Source organism: Phodopus roborovskii, unplaced genomic scaffold (genome assembly GCF_943737965.1).
Source record: "Phodopus roborovskii unplaced genomic scaffold, PHOROB, whole genome shotgun sequence".
Taxonomy (NCBI): Eukaryota; Metazoa; Chordata; class Mammalia; order Rodentia; family Cricetidae; genus Phodopus; species Phodopus roborovskii.
The window spans coordinates 40957270-40973089 of record NW_026126433.1 but is presented as its reverse complement, the minus strand read 5'-3'; the positions used below and the strand labels follow the sequence as shown (position 1 = coordinate 40973089).

The 15820-nt window shown below is 48.0% G+C and overlaps 1 protein-coding gene across 4 annotated transcripts in view; it reads left to right on the top strand.

Moving 5' to 3' along the window:
- Positions 1-15820, top strand: part of LOC127223554 (carboxyl-terminal PDZ ligand of neuronal nitric oxide synthase protein) — a 286357-nt gene that overhangs the window by 256536 nt on the left and 14001 nt on the right. For 2 of the 4 annotated variants that reach the window (XM_051186219.1, XM_051186220.1), the window contains exons 7-11: positions 742-908; positions 2367-2555; positions 6129-6170; positions 9564-9729; positions 11084-11236. In XM_051186219.1, coding sequence (XP_051042176.1) covers positions 742-908; positions 2367-2555; positions 6129-6170; positions 9564-9729; positions 11084-11236 — 717 coding nt within the window. Of the gene's footprint in view, positions 1-741; positions 909-2366; positions 2556-6128; positions 6171-9563; positions 9730-11083; positions 12132-15820 lie in introns of those variants that run through there. The other 2 variants (XM_051186221.1, XM_051186222.1) reach the window with 2 other exon arrangements.

Sequence of the window (15820 nt, the reverse complement as noted above, 5' to 3'; positions counted from 1 at the left end):
AGTGCGTCTACTTAGGAGGGCCTTAGAGTCACTGGTTCTGTACATGTACAGATACATGCCTGGCACCTGGTTGTCTGGGCTAGCTCCAACATTAGGGATCAGTACTGTGTGTACCCTGCTATCACCACCCAGCCCTATTTTCCAACTGTTGCTCAGTCTCTGAAAACTATTAAAAATTGTATTTGAAGACAATAGTAGTGAACCCAGAGGCTCATGGTAGCTCATTTCCTGTAATCCCGGCACTCAGGAGGCAGAGACAGGAAAGTAGGCATAGAGTGAGTTTGGGGCTATCCTGGGCTACAGAGTGAAGCCCCCATCTCAAAACACCAAAACAAAACATATTGACAAACCTAATCTCAAATATAGAGTATGAAAATATTCTCTGAGGAATTATGAGAGTAAGTGCCAAGCTGGGAAACAGCCCTGTACTGTGATGAAGTTAAAGCTGGCAACGCCCTTTCTTCCAGAGCCTCTAGTCTTGCTGGTAGAAATGTACCAGGTGACAGAGCTGTTGCATACAGCTTGAGGAAATGTTCATTTGTTTCTGAACTTTATGATATCAGACTAGACTAGACGTATCATACTGGGTTGAAAAAGTGTATTGGTGTACTCAAACAAAAGGATGTGTGAAATGTCAGAGAAAGCCCATGGCATGCCTGAGCTTGACTAAGGGAGAACTAACAAAATAAAGCACATATAGTGTTCCTTATGTCACGGTTCCCTGCCCTGTTGTCCCTGCAGGCCGCCAGCTCACTGGAGCCGAGAGGGCCTCCACAGCCACGGCAGAGGAGACTGACATTGATGCTGTGGAGGTCCCACTCCCCGGGAATGATGTTCTCAACTTCAGCCGAGGTGTCACAGACCTGGATGCTGTAGGAAAGGAAGGAGGCTCCCACATAGACTCTACGGTAGGTTATCTTCGTGTGTGGGCTTGGTGCCTCTGAGAGCAAGCTGTGTCACAGCTGGCCCCCCGCTGCTGCAGCTTCAAGTGCTGTGCCCTGTCACACCCTGGCAGTGCTAGCCTGTGTGTGTGTGTGTGTGTGTGTGTGTGTGTGTGTGTGTGTGTGTGTGTCTGACTTCTGCAGATTCAGCACCCACATGCCAGAGGGTGCTGTGGAGCTCATTTCTGAAGTATGTTGCCAGCCTGGGGATCCCATCGATGTTCTAGCCCTTTCTCCCTACACAATAGTATCTTGTGGTATTTGTGCAGGACTCATCCAGAGACCTATGCTATGTGATACCAGTGATCATGTGACTTAGCTAAAGCAGCCAGTCTGTTTGAGCCCTCTTACCTTGTCCAGTGGTTGTGTGCCATTAAGACTCCTGGATAACAGCTCTGTTGAGTCTGGAAACTGGCTCACTGCATGTTAGAAACTGAGACACCTACCCCCATTAAAGCAGGCATCGGCACCCCCAAGCCTAGCATTCCACAGGTGGGATGACTCAGGCATAGGGGAGCTTTTAATATGATCCAGAAAAAGGAACAAGCCCCAAGAGCCCCAAGACTAAATTAAAACATGAAGACAACTAAACTAAGAAAAACCAACAACGAAAGGCAAGTTCCTGACCTTTGGGTTCCCAGGAAGCTCACTGGCAAATTGCATCCTCCATCTCAGAGTAGGCCAGTTCATGAGGAAGCACCTGTGGTTTGGTGGGCAGTGTCTCCTGTTTCCTCTGCTGCCCCATTACTTCTCTCTACAAGGGGCAATATAGCTCCATCCCTGAGTGCCTTCTTCCTGCGTGTCTGAGGGTCAGCAGAGCCACCAGAAACAAAAACTACCTCCCTGGCAATGAACTCTGACTTGTGGGAGCCATCTGAGTGAAAGTGTCATCAGGAGAAAGAGGCAGCAGCTGTGGCCGCCTAACTAAGAGCGGTCCCTCTAGATCATGTGTTATGATGTCCAAATGTGAGAAGAGATGGGCAAGGGTGAAACATCTGACCCTGGTAGAGGAAGTGAAGGGCAGTGCAGGCAAGAACCGAGGCCATCTCCCTCTTGTTGTCATAGTGACATGATAGGTAGCTGTGTAAACAAACATAGATTCTAAAGCCAGAACCCCAGTTCATCAGAAGGGTGTATAATTGGAAATGAGGGGTTAAAAAAAAAAACAATATTTTACCAGCTGCCTGTCTCCTACCCTATTGGCAGATGATGTTCCCAAGGGATGGAGATAGAATCTCTGGCTCTTTGGTCCAAGCTCAGGTGTGCCAGCATTTCCTCCCTGGAGCTATTGCTGTCATTTAAGATGCATCATCTCCAGTACATGGGTTTCACTCTGCCTGTGTATCTGTCATGAATATTACAGTAAGAGTGAGGACCTCAGAGGTGGCTTCTGCCTATGAGCCATGTTCTGTCTTCTCTCCTCAGGTCTCGCCCCATCCTCAGGAGCCCATGCTGACAGCCTCACCTCGGATGCTGCTGCCTTCTTCTTCCTCCTCTTCCTTGAAGCCACCAGGCTTGGGCACAGGGACGCCCCTGTCCACTCACCACCAGATGCAGCTCCTCCAGCAGCTCCTCCAGCAGCAGCAGCAGCAGACGCAAGTGGCTGTGGCCCAGGTCCTCCTCAGCCTCCTCCCTTCTTCGCAGGCCCCACTCTCATGGGCTTGATGCACCTTCCCTAGCAAGGGGCTCAGGGCAGGGTTAAAACCTAGGGAGCGCTAAGGAATTGCTCATGCTATTGGATGATTGCTTGATGGGGTTCCAGGAGGTGAAAGGGGAGGGGGACAGATTGGGGCTACCATTAAAGTGAAAAAACACATTGGTTCCCCATGTATCCCTCGCTCTGAGTTAGGCTTGGCTGGCTTGGCTGAACGTTATTGGATAGTGACTTGAACTTACCAAGGAAAAAGATGTACACAGTCTACCCTCCCTTTCCTACCTTGTTTCTTCATGTTTGGGGTAGGAAGGGATGCCTGAAGTTAGGACAGGTGTGACACCTCTTAAACAGCCCAAAGTATGTGTGCCCAGCATCCTTGCACAGACTGTTGCTCTGGCATCCCAAACACTCTTGACCATAACAGGTACTCAAGCCTACATTAATGACCTACTTATTTCAGACAGTATTTGATTAGGAATTCATTATCATAGAATGAACTTAGAGGAATTTAAGTAGATGATCTGAGCCATTTGAGAAGTGGCTACCTCTTAGCATCCAGATGGAGTTTATACCCTGAAGTCGGGTTGGACTGTTGCTGCTTTGTGGGAGAGGACTGAGCTGATTGTCCTTGCTACTTTCAGTGGGAATCCTTTCTGTTTGATTTCCACTGGAGGGCGCTGTCATTCATGCTGACTTGGAGTTCTGTAGTGTGAGCCTTCTCTTGATGGGCAAGTCAGGACATGGTGAAGACACATGCATCCCTTCCATATGAAGGCTGAAGTGTAAAGCCAGAGCCAGGCAGGATCAGGCCTTATGTGGGTAGATGAAGGTAGTCAGGAGGATGGGATGGGATAGTAGAGAGTAGTCTGTGAAGGATATTGTGTGTTCTAGCCTTCTGAATCGGCTTGGCTTGACTGGGTGCTGAGATTTTTCCATGTTCTGTACAGGAAGCAGACTCGTCCAGGGAGAACTTACTGATCCTTCTGTGTCTTCTGCTTCCTCTCTCCCTGGCTCCTTGATGAAGTGACTCCCCCTGGCAGAGTGATCCTTTCCTCAGTACACCTTCAGGAAGCATCCAGTAGCCTGTCCTTAGTAAAGTCTGCTAAGGCTTGGCCCGAAAGAGCCCTCTAGTCATCCAGCCTTCGCTGACTGTTCCTGAGGCACCAGCCTTATGGATCACTTTCACTCCACATTTTCAAGACAGTGGGGTCAGTGGGATGATGCTCCAAGGTAGTAGACAGAACCTTGGAGGTGGTGTGGGAATCAGAGATTGGACTGTGAAACCAAAGGATTTGCCATGCTGATGGGAGGAACTGCAGGTGTTTCCAAAACAGCAACAGATAAAAAGAAATGTCAGTAATGGCTTCTTATATTTGGAGGGAAAAGAAATCATTCTTTGTCAAGTTAAAGAATCCATCTCTGCCTGATGACAGCATGGCAGTCTGAGACTCTCCTCCTCCTCTGTGTGGGGGATGACAGGAACACAAAGCCTGAGCATTTCAGGCCCAGCCCATCACCAGACTCAGCATTTCCCCCAAGTTTTCCATTGAATACAGATCCATTCTCCAAACAATTCTCTCTCAGCATATCAATTCCCAAGTAATTATTATTTATCCAAGAGTAGGCCTGATGCATATTCATGCTGTTTTATTAGCAGAGGACACCTGATTTTGAAGTCTCAGCTAAGCATTAAAGAGAAAACCAGTTTAAGTGTGGAATCTGCACACAGTATGGTGGCAGTGGAAGGAAGCATTCAACCTGCACTCAGATCCGCAACTTACCACAGGTTCACCTCGGTCAGAACCAAACCTAAGAGCTGTTTTCTGGTATAGCAATTATCTGTATTAGCAAAACACCCATGCCCTGCCCTATTCTCATCGCCTCTCTCCTAGGAGACAGTGAGTCTAAGGAAAGGGAACAATGTCGTGTTCTAGGTTCTAGGCATTTCACCAGGTTGGTCAGCCCCAAGCCTCTCGTTTATTCAGAATCTATTGGATGTAGCTGGCAGTGAGCTGCTGGACTCTCAGCTCAAGCAGTAATATGCTGAAAGGCCGCCATGGGGCAGTGATGCCTTTGAGTAGAGTGGTAGACTTCTGATCTTTCCATCAAAGTAGACTTCAGGTCATCTGATGGTTTTCTGAGCGCATAGTCCTCTACCTGTCTCTGCTGTTCTCCTTAGTTGGTCTCTGACCACTTTCCTTCTATCTTCTGTTTACTGCCAGGGACACAATTGTACCTCTCAGCTGGTCCTTGGCCCCCTGGTCCTGCAGGTGGGTTCAGTCTCTTCAAGCTCTCTTACACTGTAGGATTTGGTCAAAGAACTTTTTGTCATTGTCTCACCTGTGGGAACAATCAGTTATGTAAGACATGCAAGTGGGTTGATGACAGGTCATCCTGGCATCTTTCACATGCCTACAACAGACCTGATTCTTCTGCAGGACTGATTAGTTCCCCAGGGGAAGCCCACTTCCCCTTGTTCTGTTGGACTACTGGTAGCACGCTGCAAAGTCTTTCATTAACTACCAGTGGTCCCCAGAATTCAGTAGTTGAAACTGTCAACTTAGTGTTTTGGATGAGAACAGTTTCCCTTTCTCTGAGCTCCCAAACCCTCCTGTAATACTTCTCAGTTTAAAATCTAAGGGTAAAGCCCCAATGTCTTGCAGATAATGTGTGCTATTGAAGTCTCTTATCTCATTCTTCATGTCCCCCACCGCAGTTGCCCCCGTACACCAATCTGATTTGGCTGTTGCCTTTAGGACCCTGTTTAGTTCCTTTTGATGTTGTTGAGACTTTTTCTAAGACCCCAAGATCTCTTCCAGCCTGACCTCAATTCTTTCAGTGCTGATCTTGAACAGGCCCTCCTTGGCCTTAAAACATATAGGGGGCAAAGATGATGTTAACCAACTAAGAGTTCCAGGTCATTCTGCAGTGGGAAATAGTGAATCACCCCAGTCCCTCTGTGGCTCTCTCAGCCCAGCATGAGGCTCGCCTGGCTGCATTAGCTTCTGCTTTTACATGGACCAGAAGTTCAAGGGTGTGGATGAAAACCACAGCCGCACCTTGAATCGTGCCTGGGATGTATTTGGTGCCTGCATAGCTGCATGCTGGGCCTGCCTGGCTCCAGGATTGTGGCTGACTGGCAACAGTTAAGTGGGCTTTACAGTTTGCTAAGCCCTAGCCTAACTCATGGGGAAATGATAGTGAAGCTCATTGTTGCTGCTTAAAGACCTCCTCTGCCTGTTGCCCCTTCTGCTTATTTAGGAACAAGTAATGTGTTTTTTATGTTTTGTGATAGTGTGTTGTGGTTAGACAAACAGTGATGAAAATGCTCTGCACCCCCCACCCTGGCCCTCCACGTAGCATCGGTCCTTGTGGCTTCTCCCAGTCCCCAGCCTTGCCTAAGTCCCTGGCACATGCATGCTGAGACAGTGCTGCCCGCCTCTGCTTTTGTCTGGTATGGGGAAGGGGTGAGGGCAAACTGCTCTGGTTATCTCCACTGCCATTTCCATGTGCCTGCCACTCCCTAATTTCAGCCTGGCCCTGCCCCCACTTCTGATGGAGGAGCTGGAGTCCAGGCAAGTAGGCCGGAGAGTGAGTGGGACAATGGTCTGAGGTGGTCGGGAGGGTAAAGGGTGAGTGGCAGAATTTGGGGAAGTGACACAGAGCTGGAGGGGACAGGGTTGGTGTTACACATGCTGTTTTGGGGTTGGGATGCAGAGCTGGATGCCAACACTAAGTGTGGCTTTAGTGCCACATTGCTGTGTTTGTGCCGCTGGCTTAGTCTGAGTGGTGTTGTCCGTACCCAAGGTGTCATGGCTCTGGAGAGGAGATGTTTCCCAGTGACCCAGTGACCTTTTCAGAAAGTACTGTGGTCAGTTTTGTGGAAAACATTCAATTCTCTGAAAGAAATGTGTGCTAAAGGTAAAGGTCCATGATTTGTGTGTCGGGGGCGGGGTGGTGCCTTCTACTCCTGTCCTAGTGGAGAAACAGGGCCCAAGCCAAGGGTGAAGCTACCTCATTTTAACACTTGGAGCCCATGTAAACGTGGTTTTGGAGTTTGAAGAACTCCTAAGCCGTGTTGTCCTCACGTGGCCTGTTTATAGTTCTGCAGGGCTGAGGTCTGAGCCACATGCCTGATTGCCACTCGGGATGGCTGCAGAAGCAGGAGGCTCATTAGTGCTGGCTTGAATAGTGACAGTGCGTTGTTTCTGTGCTCGTGGAGCTTAGAAACATCTGAAATGATACAGTTCTGCACTTGCAGAGGTGAAATTCTTAGGTAGTCTGGGACAAAAGGCACTTAAGTGCTCATGGCACTTAATGTCAGTGGGTTTTACCTGAAGCGTACAATTCAAGGATCGTCTCTCAGGTGGTGAGGGTGCCTCACCTTTGGAGCCTGGTGGATAACTGCCAGAGAAGCTTCCAGCACTTCCCTAACTTCTGCAAGAAGGAACTTTTTTGTTGTTGTTCTCCTTCCTAATTCTCAGGTGTAACCATGGGGACTGAGGACTTTTTTTAAGTGGCCCCCCAATGTTTACAACCATCTGTCTGAATGCAGAATCCACCCTCTCAGCCCCTAGCCAGCCTTCCCTATTGACAGATGGGGCAGATGAAGCCTAGGGAAAAGTAAACTGCCTGTAGTTGGTTGTCTCAGAAGTAAGTAAAGACTCCAGTACCCCAGCTGCTAGTCCCATGCTTGCTTCCTAATGGTCTATTCTGTTGAGATGCTGGAACCTGCGGGTGTAGCAAATGTGTAGGGAGCCCATAACAGATGCTAATTGGTGGTGTACTCTGTACTGTCTCTGGTTATCCACTGAAAATCCACTATCTTACATTTCTATTTGCTTCCAAAGTAAGTAGAAAATGAAAGATCTAATCAGTAGATTATATGGATGGTAGAGTCCTTTCCCCAATACTCTCATTTCATGTAAGTAACAGTACTGGCAGGTCGAGTTTTGGGCTTGCCCATCCTGTGGGGTTACAAGTAGGGGACCTCTCACAGCCATTTCCCTGTTTCTTAGATTCAGTAGGATTTAGGGAACCCCTGGGCAAAAAATTTCCATGCCTCTGTTTCCCAGGAAGCTACAGGTTTCCTAGCCACCCTCCATCAGAACCCCTGGCTACAGTGTTACTGACACTTCCCTTTCCTGGTCTCACCCCTCTTCAGATTCCTCCTGGAACATGAAACAGCAAAGGAGATCGATATCCTGATCAAAACAAGAGTTCTGTCCTTAGCAGTCCTTTTTGGAGATGTTCTTTAGATTCATTAGGCCTCTTCTCCCTGGGGAAGGATGAGCCCAACCTTGATGGTCCACTAATGAAAAGTGGCAGCAAATCTCATTAGCGCTCTTGCTCAGTTCGGAGCCAACTAAAGGCCAGGCCTTAAGAACTGGGCAAAGAAGGAAGCAGCCACTTTACCTGAGCACAATTTTCTTAGTACTGTGTCCCAAGAAGGCAGATGTAGAGGCCTGCAGGTACCTTGGTCAGCCTCAGCAAAATGCGAGTTCCTAGGGAATGCTGCTGCTTTTTAAACTTGGGGATCATTTTCCTGAGAAAGAACCAGGAGAGGCTTCCCCTCATCCAGCTCTCCCACCCAACATCCTGCCCACTCTGATTCTGTGTCAAAACCATGTTTTGTGTCCCAAGAAAGCCATCTTCCCTATAGGCTGGCTTGGTTCCAAGTGACCAAACTCATCCATTCCCTTTTCCAAGAGCCTTCTAAAAGCCTCCCAATTCATTTCCTAGTACTAGAAAACACATATGTGCAAACAAGAACACTGACTTACCTTCCATTTCCTTGAAGTTAGAGTCCTGGATATAATTGCCCCATCTCCCCCTACTGGTTTTACCTCCCCTCAAGAGTTATACACCAGGAATGGGCATGTAAACAGCACTGGCATAGAGCCCACTGAGTGTGCCATGGCTGACCTCTGTACCACAAGAAGCATGTGAATAGATGAAGTACTCACTGTAAACACCAACCTCAGCTTTATGTGGCTGTTAGACATCTCTACTGATAGTTACTCACTCAACAAACATTTAACACCTTCCTAGACTGAATCAGGGATTCTATGGGCATCCATTAAGAATAAGGAAAGAATAGAAAGATGGAAAAGCTGGTACCCAGGTATGAGAAGCCAAGCTTCATTATAACCAGCTCACTAACAGCACTGTAGTTCTACCTCCTGTGTCTCAGGAAAATATAAGGAAAGATTATGGACTGGGGTCGGGGAACATGTGGTGATGGGCTAGTCATCTGATGTTAGCTTTTGCATATTATTTTTGTAATTGATTTTGAGGCAGGGTCTTGCTAGGTAGCCCTGCCTGGCCTGCAAGTTACTATATAGACTAGACTGACCTCAAAATTCTCCTGCTTGTTTCCCAAGTATTAGGATTACTACATGTACCCCATCATACCTGGCTATGTTTGCTTTTTAAAAGATACGGGTAAAGCAGGGTGTGATGTCACATGCCTGTAATCCTAGCACTGGGGAGGCGGGCAGTGACTGCAAGTTCAAGGTCAGCCTGGTCTTTATAGTCAGTTCCAGGTCAAGTAGGGCTATATGTGAAGACCCTATCTCAAAACAAGCAAATTGAAGTTAGAAAAGAGAAAACAGGAGTGGAGGACAGTTTAATCTACATAGGCATTGCAGGTAGTGAGAACATCTCTCCAACATTTTGCACTTGACATGAGGCCCAGGGTAGTCCTGAGTCATACTTCATGTACCCTTGAAGCATATAGAGAGGCCCACGGGACTGGTGGCCTATCTTCTCTTGGCCACTTTTCCAAACTTACGATTCTAGGCACCCAATTTTCCTTGCAGGGTTTCTTCATCTCAAATCTAATGTGGAGAGGGGCATCTCTGATCCTGGCCATCCATTGGCATCTGTCATTTGTAGTAATGCCCCTCTCTTTTCTCTGCCCCTCCCTTCTCTCTGTCCTCCTGCCTTCTCCTCCTCACCCTCTGCAGGTTCACTTGCTGAAGGATCAGTTGGCTGCTGAGGCTGCTGCACGGCTAGAGGCCCAGGCGCGCGTGCACCAGCTCCTACTGCAGAACAAAGACATGCTCCAGCACATCTCTCTGCTGGTCAAGCAGGTGCAGGAGCTGGAGCTGAAGCTGTCAGGACAGAATGCCAGTAAGCCGGGATCCCATCCAGTAGGGGTATCTGTGTACAAGCTTCGTAAAATAAGTTATTTCCACGAACCCAGGGATACTTTGCTTCGGAGCCTTGATGCTGTCCTTATGTTTCAGCAGAACACAGGCAGCATTGTTATTAGTCTGTACATCTCATAAATTATAGAATTACAGGGCCAGAGTACAGCTTGGCTGCCTTCTATCCACTCCCTAGACTTGACCGTGAAGGTTCCCGGGAGACATTGCTACATATTTGTCCACTCTCTCCTTATAAGGAGCTCAGTCACTTTACATTCCACAAAAGCCCATTTCTTCCTCAGAGGGATGCCCCAATGAAGATAGACTGAGCCCATATGGGATCATGTTGTGAACTCTGTGGGTCCCACAAACTCTGTAGTAGTTGGTTCTCTACACTACATAGTTCACTACACTGTTGCATTGAGAGATATAGGTCCATTTAATTGATAATGTGGCTGAGTAACTGTGACCATAACTAGACTGGGTGGCCCCTGGTCAAAGACTCTTTGCTACCTGTATACCAGACATCTCCAGGCTGAACTGGGAAGCAAAAGGCAGTCTAGTTCCAGGTCTTCATTATAGCCTTCCTGTGGGTAGGTTCTGGGCATGCTCGAAGCCTGTATTGACTGTGCTGACAAATGCTTACTGATCAGCTCTTACACAATGTGATGGAGTTTTTTAACGTGTAAGCTCACTTATTCTCTGTAGTAGTTTTGCTGTCATGACTGTTGCACAACTGAGGAAACACACTCAGAAAGGTTTAGTAAGTAGCTCACAATCACACAGTTAGCAAACAGTGAGTGAAGCTGAGACTCACACTTAGGCGTCATCACAAATATGTTTATTCTAACTAACCCATTAGTTCCCTAAAGCTACCCCTCACGGCTGTCACACACTGCAGCCCATGGAGATTTCTCAGCAGTCATCAGAGGCAGGGCTGAGTGTCTAAAGGGTATAGCTGGGAGCCACTGTGGGTAAGATGCTCTGGTTGTGCAGATGCCTCTCTTCGACGTTTAGCTGTTACCCCGTATTTGGAATGTAGATGGGTTGGCACCTTTTCCCCCATCACAAATCCACTAACAGAGCATTCCTGTAACCTTCCCAACTCTCAGAAAGCTATTCCCCATCTGATGCAGCAAGGGCAGAAGGGAAGGAGTGTTGGGTTAAGTTGAAAAACCTCTCAGGGATGCTGCAGAGTCATTCAAGCAAGGGCCCTTCCAGGGACTGGAATTGTCAGAACCAGGCCTTTCCATCCTGCGGGTTAATAGTGATAAATGAAGGCTCACATCTGAAGCCTTGCCTAACATTGCTTCTCCTTGTCTATTGTCTTCCTGCAGTGGGCTCCCAGGACAGTTTGCTGGAGATCACCTTCCGTTCAGGTGCCCTGCCTGTGCTCTGTGAACCTACCACCCCTAAGCCAGAGGACCTACACTCACCGCTGCTGGGCGCCGGCTTGGCTGACTTTGCCCACCCAGCGGGCAGCCCCTTAGGTAGGCGTGACTGCTTGGTGAAACTGGAGTGCTTTCGTTTCCTCCCACCTGAGGATACCCGGCCAATGGCTCAGGGAGAGCCACTCCTGGGTGGCCTGGAGCTCATCAAGTTCCGGGAGTCAGGCATTGCCTCTGAGTATGAGTCCAACACGGACGAAAGTGAGGAGCGTGATTCATGGTCCCAGGAAGAGCTGCCACGCCTGCTTAATGTCCTGCAGCGGCAGGAGTTAGGTGACAGTTTGGATGATGAGATCGCCGTGTAGGTGCAGGGCAAGGAGTTGGAGGAGGTGGCAGCATGATGCCAAGGGGGTCAAGTCTGCCTGTTCCTTGGCAGAGGATGCCCAGGGAAGGCGCCACTGAGAATAACACCCAGGGCCCAGAGTATAGGGTTTCAGAGGAGGGTCAGGGTTTTGCTTTAGAAGATAAATGGGTGGAGGAGAAATTGGATTCCCAGAGACAGGAATCAGCACCTGCATTCTGCTAATGACTGAAGGGGTTGGAACAGGGCTTTCCAGGACCTTGGGAGAGAGTCTGTCCTCAGAACCACAGTTCTGGAAGGCCTGTTGCTCCCACTATTATAGTCAGGTTCTAATCAATCTATCCGGTGATGCCTCAGTGACCCACACACTCTCCTGTCTCTGTGGTGCAGACCATAAAGGGATGCCATTGGTACCTTCTCAGGTACTTTGTTTTTGGATATCAGGATGCTACAAGTTGCCTAACCTTCCCTTGAGCTATAAGAGAATTCCTTCCCCAGGCCCTGGCTGAGGTTGTAGAGGCTGGATGCTCTGGGCTTCTAGGAAAGTGAGGCTATGCCTAAGTATGGAATTTAGAGGAGTCACAAGTCATAGTGCATAAACTAGGAATTTTCTCTAGCTGGGTGTTAGATGTTGCTTTGAGTAGGCTGGGAGTGTTAAGACCTTTCAGGACCCTGCTGTGAGAGCCCAGGGGAAAGATGTTATTGCCATTGCAGCTCACTTAGATCTGATTCTTCAGTTTGGAAACCCTGCTCCAACCTATATCCTGCCTGAAGCCCAGCTCATATAAATGAGGCCATGAAATACCCTAATACCCCCCTTTTAACAGTACCATGCCTCTACACAAGTCTCAGAGCCCCAGAGCCCCCTTGCCTTACCTCTGTACCTGTCCCCTCCACTGGGCTGTAGTGGTCAGTATTAACTGCAATAAAAAATGGAGAGAGAGAGAGAGAGAGAGAGAGAGAGAGAGAGAGAGAGAGAGTAAAGAGATGCAAACTGATGGCTGAGATTGTCTATCCTTCAGAATCACTGCCACTTAGATCAGGGACCACAGCCATGCCTGCCACCCCAGCCATCTCTCTGCGGGGGCGTGCCTTGAGCACAAGTGTTAAAAATGCAACTTTAATCTCTTGTCATCTAGACCTTGCCTAGGTATCTCCACTCAGTAATAGGCTGGCTAGGCTTAAAAGAAAAGCCCCCCCACATACACTTAACTGTTTAATATATTTTCCAACTCCCAAACAGATAGCCGATATATGTTCAAAGTCATATGATTGGGGGAGGGTGAGTGGGCTTGAGGGTAGTGGATAAGCTTTAGGCCAAACTGCAGTATTAGCAGAGGGACAGGGGGACACTTAATAAGGACAGAGTAGCCCCAATTGAGTTCTTCAGCTCCAGCTTTGCCTTGAAATGTATCTGAATGCAAGCATTGCCCTTTCTTATAGCCACAGGGGTTTCTTTTAAACTAAAAAGTCAAGTTAAAGGAAATTAATATAGCTTTACATTGTTATTCCCTGGTGCATCAGGGTGTCCACAGTAATAGGGTGGTGTGGGTGTGTGTGTGTGTGTGTGTGTGTGTGGCAAGGACATACTTTTGGACTTGTGAGAAGTGACTAGAAAGATCTCTAGGGTGTTCAGATAATCAATAGTGCTATATAGCCTTTTCCCAGCCTGCATTTAGTTGAAGAGGTAGAATTCTGTTTGTTAATCTTCTTGTTAGCCATCGGAGGGAGGTCCAGATCTACAAGGAAGGAAGAGGTTGAGACACGAGGTCCACACAACTGCAGGAGCAGCTGGCAGGAATCAAGTTTGGATGAGTCTGTCTAACATACTCAATCCCAGCCCAGGGTTCCTTGAGTCTAGGACCTTTGGATACAAGCTTTTGCCTGTTTGAAAGAGTGGGTGGTCTGTTCCTGTGAACAGGAGGTAAGGCTAAAACCAGAGACAAATGGAGGTGTATGGGCTGCAAGTGGAAAGGGCTGTAGGGAGTAGAGAAGTTGTGGGAAAGATGGTGTTTCTTAAAGGAAAGGATGGAAGTGAGGTAGAGAATTGGAGAGACTGGTTAATGGATGAGTGCTGACTTGGAAGTCATGTGAGACTTTTGCCCTTGATTCCTGCCTTCTTTGACCCTCCCCTTTCCCTGACTGCAGCCTTCACTGGAGAGTTCATTCACGTGCCAATACCTTCCCTAGTAAGACCCAGACCTGACACACTTGGTATGTGGGACTGGGACACACAGAACAGATCTGGTGGTCTTGTGGGGCCACCAGCCCCCAACCCTCCATTTAGGTCAATGGACAGGACAGGGACATCGCAGACCTGATCTCCCAGCAGCCTCCTCCACCTTCCTTGATTCTTGCTCTGCTAACTCAACTCTGCCTTTCTCCTTCCTTCTGCTCTGCCCTATGTGGAGGACGCTTGGACACCGGGGCTTCCTTATTGAAACCTGCCCCAGGTGCCAGAAAGCTCTTGGGCGTACAAGGCTTTGCAGCTGCAGAGGCAGGACAGAGTTTCTCTGCACAGGATGGACTGCATATGGGAACTGAAAATGATATTCCTTTATATTCCTGCTTATATTGATGCTATCTGTAAAAACCTTTCTGAGCCTCGCTCCTCTCAGCCTATCTTGTTTATGAGTTGTATTCCTTTATACTCTGCTTGACTGCTTTCCCACACCCTCCCTTCCTCCCTCCCTCCCACCCGCTAGCCCTCTGCTTCCTAAAACGGTTGTGTCATTAACTGTTGGATCAGCTCTCTGGGAAACGATCTGTTAATGTAAGTGCACTTACTCCCTGGATGTTGTCACTAGTTAGTGGCTTTTGCTAAATAAACCTTTCTTATTTCTAAAAGCTTTCCTATTGTCTCTACTTGCTTCTTTTAGTTAACCTGCCTCTTCTGTCCCTTTCCCTTGCACCTGCTTCTTAAGCCAGGTACCATCAGCTCTGGGACATGGTATAGAAAGAATTCATATTTCCTGGAGGAGAGGAGCAAAGTGGATCCTTGGTTGCAGGACATACGGACCAGCCCTGCAGGGTTAGACTGCTGGTATTAACTGGAAATAATTTTGCTTCCCTGGGGGACAGCTGACAGTATCTGGATACTTCATCATTTCTCATGGCTAGGGGATGGATGTTTTTGGCATATAGAGGGTGGAAATCAGGGACCCTACCATACATAGGACAGCCTCAACAAAGAATTATCCAACCCAAGGCTGTTAAAACAGAGATTGCAATCCTCTAGCATATACCCAGTTTTTCAGATTCCTCTATCCCTGGTCTTTTCAGACTTCAGATAGTTTTAGAGTATAAGGGTAACAGCAATGAGTTGGGGCATTAAGAACACTATGTCAGCTGAGCATTGGTGTTGCATGCCTTTAATCCCAGCACTCAGAAGGCAGAGGCAGATGGATCTCTGTGAGTTCAAGGCCAGCATGGTCTTCAGAGCTAGTTCCATGACAGGCTCAAAAAAAAAAAAAAAAAAAAAAAAAAACACTATGTCATTGTTTCTACCATAAATAAGGTCAAGATTATATAATTTCACTGACTCTGGGATTTCTATTTGGTAGTTGCCTGAAATGGTCCATTCCAGCCAAGTCCATACAGAGAACAAAACAGGTCCCTCCTCATATCTCCCCAGAAGTATTGCAGCAACAAAGATTCACAGATCAATCCTGGCACATGGGGGTATGGGCCTCACGAAGCAGCCTTTATTTTCTGACTTCCAAAAGCTAGGACTTTTGGCTAATTTAAAGGCAGGAAGCTTGTTAAGTCTGGTGCTTTGTCAGGCCCAGGCCAGAGGCAAGACTGGGAAGTTCACTAACCAGGTTTATGTGCCCTCTCTTCTCCTGTGACAGTGAAGCGAACTGGGCTGTTTTCTCCCCGGTACACTGGGATGATATATGCCACATGCAGCATTCAAGAAAGCATATGAGCTCACGTTGTAAAAGTCTCCGCAGAGAGTATCTAGCACCGCCCAGGGTACAGTACAGTTTGCATTTTAGTGTGCTTCCTCCTCCCCACTCCTGTGCTGGTGGGTACAGGTGTTGCTGGACACCTTATTCTATGTTCTAAAACCACATGGTGCACTCTCCTAGGGTATGGGGTTATGGTGACACTTGGTGCATCAAATGCAAAGTGAGGAAGGCACCTTTCTGTCTCTAGGAGATGCTATACAGTCTGCCAGGTAGTAGTGGTCACATGCTGTGGTCCCTACTCTAGTTCCTATGGCTGCTTTTCCTTTTGGCTGTTTGGGGCATGTGATGCAGAGACCCTGGAACAGGGAGCATGGGGTTGGGAGAGGATTAGGAGCCAGTTCCCCAGGCAATGGT